Source organism: Pseudophryne corroboree, chromosome 6, assembly GCF_028390025.1.
Source record: "Pseudophryne corroboree isolate aPseCor3 chromosome 6, aPseCor3.hap2, whole genome shotgun sequence".
Taxonomy (NCBI): Eukaryota; Metazoa; Chordata; class Amphibia; order Anura; family Myobatrachidae; genus Pseudophryne; species Pseudophryne corroboree.
In genome coordinates this window covers 423,372,518-423,385,995 of record NC_086449.1, presented here as the reverse complement: position 1 = coordinate 423,385,995, position 13,478 = coordinate 423,372,518, and the positions used below count along the sequence as shown (strand labels likewise).

At 42.1% G+C, this 13,478-nt stretch overlaps 1 protein-coding gene across 4 annotated transcripts in view; it reads right to left on the bottom strand.

The window, feature by feature from the left end:
• The window catches only part of GSAP (gamma-secretase activating protein), a 233,463-nt gene that overhangs the window by 14,966 nt on the left and 205,019 nt on the right, over positions 1 to 13,478 (bottom strand). For all 4 annotated transcript variants that reach the window (XM_063926993.1, XM_063926992.1, XM_063926990.1 and 1 more), the window contains 2 exons: positions 8,831 to 8,926; positions 5,070 to 5,140 (listed from right to left, as the gene is read on the bottom strand). In XM_063926993.1, coding sequence (XP_063783063.1) covers positions 5,070 to 5,140; positions 8,831 to 8,926 — 167 coding nt within the window. The remainder of the gene's footprint in view (positions 1 to 5,069; positions 5,141 to 8,830; positions 8,927 to 13,478) is intronic.

Here is a 13,478-nt window from a genome sequence, read left to right as displayed (position 1 = left end):
TTACCTATATGTGAACTTTCCTGTCCAGTTTATATTACCGCTGTGGATGGTAGTCGAATCTCCAAGGGGAATATTTCTCATCAAACTGCCCCAGTGGTTCTGGGAGTTGGATTCCTACACTCTGAACTGATTAAGTTCTTAGTCATCCCTCAAGCCACCCAGGAGATCGTCTTGGGCATGCCCTGGCTCCAGCTACATAATCCACAGTTTGACTGGTCAACGTTGCAGCTTACCTCATGGGGTTCACATTGCCATCAGTCCTGTTTAGCCCAAGTGTGTCCCATAAAGTCTACCGAAGTTAAGTCACAGTCAAGTCTCCCAGCAGTTTATCAAGATTTCTCAGATGTCTTCAGTGAGAAGGCCGCTGATGTCCTACCGCCCCATAGGGAATGGGATTGTCCCATCGATCTCCTTCCTGGCAAGAAGCCACCTAGGGGGCGCACCTACCCGTTGTCTGTTCCTGAAACCGAGGCGATGAGTGAATATATCAGGGAGAATCTACAAAAGGGATTCATCCGCCCTTCATCATCACCCGCTGGTGCAGGTTTCTTCTTTGTTAAAAAGAAGGATGGAGGACTGCGTCCATGCATTGACTACCGGGGTCTCAATGACATTACCATTAAAAATAGTTATCCATTACCACTCATTACCGAATTATTTGACAGAGTTAAAGGAGCCCGCATCTTCACCAAGTTAGATCTCCGCGGTGCCTACAATCTCATCAGAATCCGGAGTGGTGACGAGTGGAAGACAGCTTTTAACACTCGAGATGGCCATTACGAATACCTGGTAATGCCATTTGGGTTGAGTAATGCTCCAGCAGTGTTCCAACACTTTGTGAACGAAATCTTTCGTGATGTCCTGTATAAGTACCTCGTTGTTTACTTGGATGATATCCTCATCTTCTCCCAAGACCTGCCATCTCATCGTCTACAAGTCCGTGAAGTCCTCCGACGTCTTCGTGAGAACCGGCTCTACGGTAAACTTTCTAAATGCACCTTTGAAGTTCCCTCTATACCCTTCCTGGGTTATATAATTTCCGGATCGGATCTTCAGATGGACCCGACAAAATTGGAAGCTATTGCCAATTGGTCCATTCCAAATTCTCTCAAGTCTATCCAGCGGTTCCTGGGTTTTGCCAACTACTATAGGAAATTTATTCGGGGATTCTCCACTCTCATCGCTCCTATTACCAACCTGACTCGGAAAGGGGCAAACCATTCCAACTGGTCAGAAGAAGCCTTAGCAGCCTTCCAGAAGATCAAACTGGCCTTTATGTCTGCTCCAGTTCTGTCTCAGCCAGATGTAAACAGACCGTTCGAGTTGGAGGTGGACGCCTCTACAGTTGGGGTTGGAGCTGTTCTCTCCCAGAAGGGAACCGATGGGAAAGTCCACCCTTGTGGATTTTATTCTCGCAAATTCCTTCCTGCAGAAGCTAACTACTCCGTTGGAGATCAAGAACTACTGGCGATCAAGCTGGCTCTCGAGGAATGGAGATACCTCCTAGAAGGGGCCAAACATCCGTTCAACATCTACACGGATCATAAAAACCTGCTATACTTAAAGGCAGCTCAGTGCCTTAATCCTCGCCAGTCCAGGTGGGCTATGTTTTTCTCACGTTTTAATTTTAAGCTTCATTTCCGCCCAGGTTCGCAGAATGTTAAAGCTGACGCTTTATCCCGATCTATGGAATCCGAAGAGGAAACGCCTGACTCAGTGCCTCATTCCATCCTGAGTCCAGTGGTGTTCGCTGCATCTCAAGTCTCCCCAGCTCCTCCTCCTGGTAAGACTTTTGTTTCCCCAGAACTCCGTCCCAAGTTGCTATCTTGGGCTCATCAATCCAAGTTCACCGGTCATCCTGGTGTCCTGAAGACCTTCAAGTTTCTCTCCGAGACGTACTGGTGGCCTAAGATGAAGGCTGACATCAAGGATTTCGTGGCATCCTGTCCTAAGTGTGTGCAGCATAAGACTCCTCGTCAGTCTCCAGCAGGTCAGTTACAACCATTGTCTGTTCCTAGTCGTCCCTGGTCACACCTGTCCATGGATTTTATCACCGACCTTCCTCCTTCTCAAGGATACAATACCATCTGGGTTGTAGTGGACAGATTCACCAAGATGGCTCATTTTGTTCCTCTCCAGGGTCTCCCTTCTGCCCCGAAACTTGCCCAAATCTTCCTACGGGAGATTTTCCGCTTACATGGTCTACCCTCGGAAATAATATCCGACCGGGGGGTACAGTTTGTAGCGAGGTTTTGGAGGGCCCTCTGTTCTGCCATGCAAGTCAAGCTGAAGTTTTCGTCATCGTACCATCCTCAGACGAATGGGCAGACAGAGAGGGTTAATCAAGAACTTGAGACGTTTTTAAGATTGTATGTTTCATCTTCCCAGGATGACTGGTTCGATCTGCTCCCATGGGCCGAGTTTGCCCACAACTTCCGCTATCATACTGCTACTGAAACCACACCATTCTTCGCAGTATATGGGCAACATCCCCGTGTTCCAGACTTCCAAGAACTCCCTCATATGGATGTTCCTGCTGCCACTACTGCTCTGACTCAGTTCTCATTAATTTGGAGAAAGATTCACGTGTCTCTCAAAAAGGCTTCCAGCCGGTACAAGTACTTTGCCGACCGCAAGAGACGTGCGGTTCCTAACCTGAAACCTGGGGACAAGGTTTGGCTGTCAACCCGTAACCTCCGTCTTAGGGTTCCGTCCATGAAGTTTGCACCCCGTTTCATTGGTCCTTTCCCTGTTGAAAGAGTCATCAACCCTGTCGCCTACAAACTGAAGTTACCATCTTCTCTTCGAATACCTAACGCTTTTCATGTTTCTCTCCTCAGACCTCTAGTCCTGAACCGCTTTCAGAGTGCTCTTCCAGTTGGCCCCAAAATTCGAACTCAGCGGGGCGTGGAATTCGAGATTGGCAAAATTCTGGACTCTCGTTGCCGGTATGGACGTCTCCAGTACCTGGTCGATTGGTCCGGTTATGGCCCAGAGGAAAGAAGTTGGGTAAATTCATCGGATGTCCATGCTCCAAGGTTGGTCCGTGTCTTCCACAGCGCTCATCCATCCAAGCCACGTGGGTGTTCGGTGTCCACCCTTAAAGGGGGGGGTACTGTCAGGAATCGACTCACCAAGCTGACATCCGTCCGCCGTTGCGGACTCCGACCTGGCTCCCTGCGGTCACCTGTCGTCCGTGTCCCTGCCTCTGGACGCCATCACGGGCCTGGGAGCGCTCCTGAGACAGCAGGCGTGTAGCACGCCGCGTTCCCGCTAGGCCGCGGCATGGGCGCCGCCATGACAGTTCACAACAACCAGCATACAGTGGCCAATCCGGTGCTTGGCCGCACCCACTTTCCCTCACTCATCCAATGCCTGTGCACCAAGGGGTACATAAGAGACTGCAGGATCAGTCTGCAGGCAGCCTGGACTTTGTGTCACTCCTGCGACCCATGTGAAAGGATCTGTACCTGTTCCTTCCGTGTTCCTGGCTCTCTACTGAAAGACTTGTACTCCTGGTTACTCTGCACAGCTCCGTGGAACTTCAAGGCCCAGCAATACCTGCAACTTCAAACAGGCTTCACACTCATCACCACCTTGTGTGCTTCAGCCTTGCAGTTGAGACTGACTCCAGGTGTGTTCCATTCCTCCACCTGTGATACAGCTTGCTGCTGTCAGTGCTTCATCACCTGCACTGTGGATAGTCAGACTCCTGCCTCTGCTACCAGGTTTGCCATTCAACACCTTTCTGCCAAAGTTTCCTGATTTAAACCTGCACTGGTTTCCAAACCAGAATCATCTTTACAAGCACCTGTTCTTCTGTTTATCATATTACCGGTTATTATTTCTCCAGTCATCTGTCATCCTGTTGCCATAGACTTTCAGCTATTACGCTGTGTGATTGACATTTCCATTTGTTATTATTATTTCTGCTGCCATTCTGTTTATATCATCTGCTAATAAATATCATTGCGCTCATGCGCAGGAACGTTATCCAGCCTCCTCGTTTTCTCCCAGCTACCTCCACTGACCCACTAGCGCCCCCTCCGGGGACACAGCCAAAACACAATCTGACACCCAGCTTCAATCTATCAAAAATATATTTAGGGAGTGTTGAGATTGTATGTGGGGTCTGAGTGATACTGAGTAGCCAATGTCTAAGCTGCAGATATTTGAAAAAATACCTATGAGAAAGGGGGTATTGGGATTGGATCTGGGTATAAGAGAGTAGAGCCCCTGATAAGGATATTTCCGCTAATGAAGTTATACCCTGGGAAACCCAAAATTTATAAGAAGGTTTGGGATTAGGGAAGCCCCTCCTTTAAGGGAGAGGTGATTGCAGAGGAAAGAGAAGTCTGGGCTTGCCATAGCAAACTCCAGCCACGCCTTACGGGTGTTCAAAACTGAAGTGACTCTAAATAATGAATGTAGGTCAGCTGATGGGGGGAGCCATAAGCAGTCTATCACAGGGAATGGAGACCAAGTCACGTTCTATGGTTGCCCACACCTTGGGAACACTAGAGGCGAGCCAAGCCCCTACCTGCGAGAGAATACACGTAAGTTGGTAGTTGTGTAGATCTGGATACGCAACTCCCCCATCTTGCTTAGAAAGGGATAACATTTTCCTAGGCAGTCTGCGTTTTTTCCCTTTCCAGATATATTTAATAAAGGCCATATTAAATTTATTTAGGAGTGATTTGAGCACTATTAGGAGTGATGATTTTGATCTGAGATCTGAAGTCTTATTTTAGATTTGTATCTATCAAAAACAGCAATATTCCATGTCCCCACTGTTTGGGATCGCGCCCCCTCTCCCCATACTTTTCCAGCACCTCCCATATATATATTCTGTAGGCTTTGCTACCTGAACAGCAATATATAATGCAGCAGATAACAGCACATTAGACAAGCCAGTATAGGTAGTGAGGGTCCAATTATTATTCTTAATGGCTAACTGTATAATAAATTGTTGCACACTTTCAAAGCACCAAAGGCCCACTTATCTATTAGAGTATTGTGTGTGACAAAAACGTGGATACTAGAGATATAAAACCTATTCTCATACTTACACACATAAAACACCTGGATCTAATGCATGCTTTCTCCAAACCACCTCCAACATCTGACATACCAGGTCCAACTGCAACAGAAAAATATTCAACACTAGAAACATTGTAAGATTTTAGGATTTAGGAAAACAATGTGAAGTCATATTTCTAGGTGAGAACACAGGTGTCTAATATGTGTCCCTGGATTATTCTATATTCTGAAAAGCCCCAACACTGTACTGCGAGGTTTATGGTGAGAATAAGTGCATATTGTTACAGTGTGTTGGTGTATAAGTAACCAATGATCACATATGATACAAATTAGATTATAACCTTGTAGGAGCAGGGCCTTTTCCTCACAAGTGCCTTTCCTTCTCTTACTTACACTATTTTATACTCCGTACTCCCTTTGATGGCACCTAATCCCTGGTTTTCTGTATATACCTTGTACTTGTCCTATATTGTCTCACAGTGCAAATGCTTTTTTCTTGTTTTGCTCATTTATTTATGTACTCTGTAATGGGCGCAGCAGATCCCTTGTGACGCCATATAAATAAAACATAATCATAATAATAAACAATAATAATGATGATATTACAGATCACATACTATACAATCTCCCTGTCACTTGTATTTACACAAACTATTTCCACTAACTAATCAAATACTTGGTTTTAAACAGAAAAGTCCCTTTTACTTAGAGATTGGTGGTTTTGCTTTATAGACAGCACTTGTTTATGGGGGAGATGTATCAAATATAATTGGTTACTGAGTTAGCAGCTAACTCGCCACCTTTCAGGCCTTAAAAAGCTACACTCCTCTGCCTTCCAGGGAGATGCTGGCAACACACTGGTTTATTGAAGTTAAAAAAAAAAAAAAAAAAAAAAAAAGTGTGCCCACATCCCTCCCCCTAAAACATTCTATCTTGGCACTTGTGCCTAGACTTGTATCAGAAAAATTGCATGCGTGATTGGACAGTTCGCACCAGTTGGTAAGCGTGACCTTATTTATTCCTATAGAGCGTGTATGACCTCATTAGCAGCAGGGGTCCCATAAGAGACAAGTTTCATTGATTCCCTGTTCACACTGATAGACCAATTCTTAAGTAAATGTATCCTTCCCTTGAAGCTATCAAATCAATGACAGTATCATATGGGGCGAGGAGAGCAAGATATAAACATTGGGTACGTAGAAAAAAAAAAAAAAGAGGCAAATGGTCTTTGAAGTTGTGGTTAAATAACTTTGGCTATAAATACAAATGCCACCACTTAGTATAAGTATTATTTTATATAGTATATTTTAAATCTCATTTCTTCCACTGCATTCATTTAACATGTGGATTGCAGTGGTTTCAATAATATAACCAAATATAACTTTTGTAGAATAAACATAACTATTACACATAATCAGCAATGCATATGTAAAAGCATATGTATAGCCTGACTGAAAAACATACTATAGAAGGTCTTTCTTTATAGCAAAGGATAAAAAGCACAGAACATTCTTTACATTAAGCAAGATGAAAGATTTATGCGACTTGGAACACAGCACGTCAGCGAGTATCAAATGCAATGGAACAAGTATCAGGAACAGCAAATTAGTGTTTTTTTTTGTTTGTTTATTTACACATGAATTTGTTATGGATGTAGCCCAATAATACCTAGCCAACTGATTTCTTGTAGTGGGAAATTTTATAGAAGAAATTTAAATATATTTTTATGGAAAAAACAAAAAACAGGGATGGTAACAAAAAGGAGAAGAGAGAAATGGGAAGGGAGGTCAAGATAAATAACAGGTTATGGGGTTTATTCAATTGAAGTCGAAATTGGAGTCAAGTCGGAAAGACGTCAGTTTTCGACTTTTTTGGGTTGAATCAGGATTCGACTTATTCAATGGAGCTGCCGTTTTTCCTGTCGGAAAACACGTGGATCGGCAGATTAGCTGCGGATCCAAGTGTTTTGTCGAATTAGCGGCCAATTCAGATAGTTTTTTGTCCCGTTTTCGACAATGCTGATCAGACTTCAAAAAAAGTCGGATCAGCATTGTCGGAAACAGCAAAACCTGTCGGAAATGCCCGCTTATTGAATACTGCACTGGCGGATCCTCTCCGTTGGAGAGGATCCAACATGCATTGAATAGATCCCTATGTGGTGACGCGATCAACACTCTGCCATCTTAAAAAAACAAGAACAGTAATGAGAAAGTGACAAGGTAAAAAGGTGTGAGGTGTGGTGCCTCTGGACTGGCTGAGCTGGATGGCCTTAGTGTGGCATACCTTTACATTCTATTAACACATTTCACTTATTAATTTTCTAACACTATTTCTCTATTTTAATTACATTTCATTTTTGTATCACCCTCTCTATAGCTTGGGCTTCCTAAATACTAATTTATTAACACTATAGTTTTTTCACTGGTATGCTACGCTGGCCTTTCTGGCTTATGCTGGTGTTTTGGGGGTGCCACACCCTGCACCTAGATATAGCGCTAGGGACCCCAAATATACAGAGATGCCTTGATGCGGCTTTGGGGCTTAACCACACATTTGCGCAAATATGTGTAACAAAGATCTCTGAATTCTATTATTATGTGGAATTTATATCTGGTTACTGTTATCATTCAGGGTGCTGGGGGAAACCAATGCCTTTTTTTCTTGCTCAGAAATACCCCACCTTTTCGAGCACCTGAATGATATCACTAAGCTAATTGAGCATCTACCATTATATAAGGTAAGAAGTACTGGAACCATTTATCAAAAACAGTATTAGGCAGAGGAATTATCCTGGAAGCCAACAGACTCCATTTCATAAAATTTTTGAACTTTAGCAATAATGGAAGAGGTATGAGTAGAAAGATATCTATAACAGAGGGATTGCTGCTGTGATGTCTATAAGCATATGTCCTTTGACACAGCTTTTAATAGTCTGCAGCAGAAAGAGATAAAGATGTAGAAGGTACAGGTAACAGAAGCATGAATTACTCAATTAGTGAGGTAGAAAACTTAATTCTAAAGATTATTGGGGAAATTCAATTAGCCCCGAAAGCGGTCACTATCGTGGATTTTCTTCACCTGGCCAGAGGCAAGTGAAAAAAAAAATCCCAGATAAGTTACCAGTTTTTTTGGATCACACCCACAAAGACATGGATCTGGGAACTTATCCCGGATCCATGAGTTTTCACCCAAAAACGGGTCAATTTTGGGGCAGAAACAACAGGCTGCAACGGAATTGCCCGATAAACAGCATTGGGCAAAAATCGCAAACACAGCCTGTCTTTTTTTCGCCTGAAAAAATTATCAGGCACACCTGAATTCCCCCTGATGTTCGATATGGCACTGAGAGAACAAGAGAACCAAGCTTACCACAGCACCTCCAACAAATCTTCAAACAGGTTGGCCATGTCTAATGCATTTTATCTGGGGTCAAGTAATCAATTATCTTTAGAATGATTTATAGATTTTGAAATTTCCCAAAGATTTGATAATCAACAACAAGGTATCCAATGGGAATGGTTGAGAGACTTAGATGGTCACCTACGGTTTAGGATTGCCAGGAGTGAACAAATTGCTACGTAAAAGTAATGCTAACTGATAAAACAAGTTTGGCTGCAGATAAACCTACTTTCAACTTAAACAAAAACATTCTTCCTTGGCAAGCCTGGGAAGTCGACCTTTCCATGTATGGAAACTTTTACATACTGTATATAGATGCATACTGATTATGAATGCTTTCAGTAGTTAATAGGATGAGTATTTTAGAATGAGTGCTTCTTTATCCATTTACCTGTTTAGAAACAAAATCCAGAACAAACTTGTCAATCTTGTTTTTCCCGACATGATGCAGATGCTGTGACAAATGATCTTTTAATTTTACCATCATCTAGAATGAAAAATGAGCCAATTAATTTTCTTTAGAAACCAACTGAAATTTTGCACATACTGGCATACATAATGTGACATAGGGATTCAAGCCATTCTAGAAGCACAAGCCTACATTTATTTCACCCTTACATGGATCAGTCTGCTGCCATTACGCATGTGTATCATGGATGGCCACAGAATTATCTATACTGCATATGGAATGTGTTCACAAACATCAAAAGAATACTAATGTATATCCATATGCATTTCATAACATGTAAAGCAGGACATAAACAGGGAGACCCAGAATGCTGAGATAGACATACTACTATAGGATTACCGCCTAGGCATCTCATGTCACTCCAGTATATATCTCGCATCGTACTAGATCTTACACTGGCTGGTGGGATTATATATATATATATATATATATATATATATGCAAAAAAAGGGGAAAAAGAGCAAGCGCCTATGGTGTAGTAGTTCTCTCCAGAGTAATTAATCACCTGCAAATAATGAGATTGCTTACCGGATTGTAACTTGTCTCAAAGCATATCAGTACTCTATTTCTTACTCCATATATGCATTTCATCTAAAAGTTAAGGAGATACAAACAATCGCCATATAGCATAGTAATTCGGGTCTATGAAAAGTAAATCAACAAAATAAACAAAATACGCTTAGCTTTGTGATGTGAAATATCAAGGTAGCTTAGCAGTTTGAGACTGACCTAACTGCTAAGCTGCCTTGATATTTGACATCACAAAGCTAAGCGCATTTTGTTTCTTTTGTTGATTTTTATTTTGTCAATAAATGTTTTTTATATTATAAAATTGTGAAGAAGTTCTGATATACCTACTGAGATGACAACCTGGTCGGCCCTCTGAAGAATACCTGAACATGTATTGATATGCACACTTTGATTATTTATCTGGTACGCAGAACAATTGTGTGTGACTAGTTCTCATCTCATACACCTGAATTACTACCCTATATGGCGATTGTTTGTATCTCCCTAACTTTTAGAATCTGAAATGCATATGGAGTAAGAAATAGGGGACTGATATGCTTTGAGACAAGTTCCAATCCGGTACGCAATTTCATTATTTGCGGGTGATTAATTACTCTGGAGAGAACTACTACACCATAGGCGCTTGCTCTTCTTCCCCTTTTTTTGCAGATTCATTTTTGGCTACACATACCTAGTGGCTATTTGAAGAACTTAGCAGCCACCCAGAAACGAAGAGGGTGTAAACAGGGGGCTATTGAGCCTTATAAGACTTTATATATTCTCCCCCGATCGCTCAGTTTAGACGGCCAGCCAGCTCTAGGAAGAGTCCTGGAGGTTCCGAACTTCTTCCAAATAAATTTGCAAATATCTCAAAAAATATTTTTTCACGTTGTCACTATGGGGTATTGTGTGTAGAATTTTGAGGGAAGAAATTAATTTATTACATTCTGGAATAAGGCTGTATCATAACAAAATGTGGATTAAGTGAAGCGCTGTGGATACTTTCCATATGCAATATATATATATATATATATATATATATATATATATATATAACACATTACAACCACTTACAAGTACAGTGATTAACAGATTATGTTTGTTACAATGGCACCTGTCAAGGGGTGGGATATGCAGAAAGTGAACACTCTGTTCTTGAAGTGCATGTGTTGAGAGAAGGAAAAATTGTCAAGCGTAAGGATGTGAGCAACTTCAACAATGGCCATGCTGTGATGGCTAGACGACTGGCTTAGAGCAGCCAAACCACATCGGGTGGTAAGTTTGGGGAGCGGGGCCCCCTGAGTTGGTATGGCTAGGCTGCTTTGGGGTGGCACATTATAAAACTAAATTTAGCAGTTAAGCATTTTCAAATGGATAGATACGTTTGCAATATTGTATCCCTAGCTTATACGACTAGTTATTCATTTGGACACGTGTCTTGTTTTAAGCATAACAGGAACTGTGAAATCAGCAAAAGACAAAGTTATTATAACAAATAGAAACTGTGAAATCACTAAGGGCAAAGAGACCATATCAATCATCTTTACTAATGGCGGAAGTGATTGGATACCGCTACAGCTAGTTATACAGCGTTGGGCTACAGATCGATTCACTCAGCAATCCTGACGAAGCCTAGCCTCAGATGAAATGCGTAGATCGCGGAGGAATCGATCCCGCCCTGCACAGCATCCGGAAGAACGAAGGTACGGAACAGCAGTGACGGGAAGTCTGCCGGCACACTGAAGCACCAACGTCACATCACGAGAGGTACAGCCACAAGGGAGAATTTTCCCTGCAAGGGTATCCTGTAACTGGACCACATCAAGGAGACAGTAGGAAGACAAACCCAGTGTTACCAGTATTAAAGCCATACCGCAATTGAACGGTCTACAAGTATACGGGACTAAAAACATCTTACAACAATACCAATAGAACATTGTGATATCTGTATAGACAGTCATACTGTGAATCCTGAGCCCAGTGATAACACAAATTATATCCAGGTGGAGAAAACGTTTTCATTCCCATGCCGGGGGACACAGAGGAAAAATCCAAGTGGGCTAAATCGCATTCAGTGTACCCACCAGTAACTCACACAGCCAATTGTTTGTGTATATGTTGTCTGTATGTTTGTTTGTCTGTATACTAGTATTAGTCAGAAGTAAGGAGTATATAGAATGAAACATTTTATTACTTTTTAATAAAGACGTTAGTATTTTATGCAATATATGGTGTAATTGATTATATATAATAATCTATACAAATCATGTTTCAGACCTGAAGCATATATAGATAAATATATGAAGATATATTAAATACACATAATTAATGAATAACTATTCGTATAAGCTAGGGATGCGCTGAACATACAATATTGCAAACGTATCGATCCATTCTAGAGTGGGGTTCTGTAGTACACCCAACACCAGTTCAATAGCAGCAACCAGCTTATTAGGCTGCAAAAAAAGAATAGCACAGTTCTTTTCACCTATTTAGCATTTTCAAATGATTTTTTATTACTAATATAACACTTGTTACATTTTTTATTAATACCTTCCACCTGTGTAACACTCTTTTGTTTCTTTCATATTAACACTTCCTAACACCTTAGTCTGTCACTAGTGTGCGGCCCTGGGGTGGCTTGCCTTCGCTGGCTTGGTGGGGTCCCACACCTCGGACATAAACTTAGTGGTTGGTGGGTCGATATTTTTTGGCCAAAAAGTATGCCAAGTACCACGATTTTGCTCTATATTAGATTGCAGAGTTTATTATAATTACTCTGATTAGCAGTGCTTGGTACTAAAGAGTGTGCACCTGCATTATATTTTCTCTTTTTTTATGATATAAAAAGGTGTCAGAACACACTGTATTGTAGCTTGCTGTGTAGCAACAGACCAATCAGAGTGCCCATGCTAACCCCTTTCGAAAGCACCTACAATGGGTTTGTGAGCGTTCAGAACTGGAGCATGGAGCAAAGGAAGAAGGTGGCCTGGTCTGATTAATCTTGTCTTCTTTTACATTTAGTGGACGGCCAGTGTTCATGTGCATCATTTACATGGGGAAGATATGGCACCAGGATGCACTATGGGAAGAAAGCAAGCCAGTGGAGGAAGTGTGATGCTCATTCATGTGGGTGTTACTTTGAAACGTATCACCTACCAAAACATTGATGTAGACAAGTACACCCCTTCATGGTAATGGTATTCGCGGATGACAGTGGCCTTTTCAGCAGGATAATGAGCCCTGCCACACTGCAAAAATTGTTCAGGAGTGGTTTGAGTAACAAAACAGAGTTCAAGGTGTTGACTTTGCCTCCAAATTCCCCAGATCTCAAACCAATCGAGCATCTGTGGGAGGTGCTGAAAAAACAAGTCTGATCCATGTGCTTGAGAAAGAGCAGGATCTGTTTGGCTGGTACTTTCTCTCTCCAAGCTTTGATGAATCTCCCCCTGAATCTCCATATCTCTCACACACACACACACACACACACACACACACTACACAAATAAAGTAACATGTTCTTTATTATTTAGAGCTTATTGAATATTCAACCAACATTTTTCAAAAAGGGGATTACTGACACCTAGTGTGCTTTCCAGGAAATGCATTCCTATAAATATGATAGCTATTCCACAGGGATCCGGTCTCTAAGTCGACAGTAACTAGGTCGACCACTATTGGTCGACAGTAACTAGGTCAACAGGGTGTCTAGGTCGACAGGGTCTTTAGGTCGACATGTTCTAGGTCGACAGGTCAAAAGGTCGACATGAGTTTTTCACAATTTTTTTCTTTTTTTTAACCTTTTCATACTTAACGATCCACGTGGACTACGATTGGAACGGTAATCTGTGCCGAGCGAAGCGAAGGCACCATGCCCGAAGCATGGCGAGCGAAGCGACCCATGCGAGGGGACGCGGTGCACTAATTGGGGTTCCCGGTCACTCTACGAAGAAAATGACACAAAAATAACATTAAAAACTCAGGTCGACCTTTTGACCTGTCGACCTAGAACATGTCGACCTAAAGACCCTGTCGACCTAGACACCCTGTCGACCTAGTT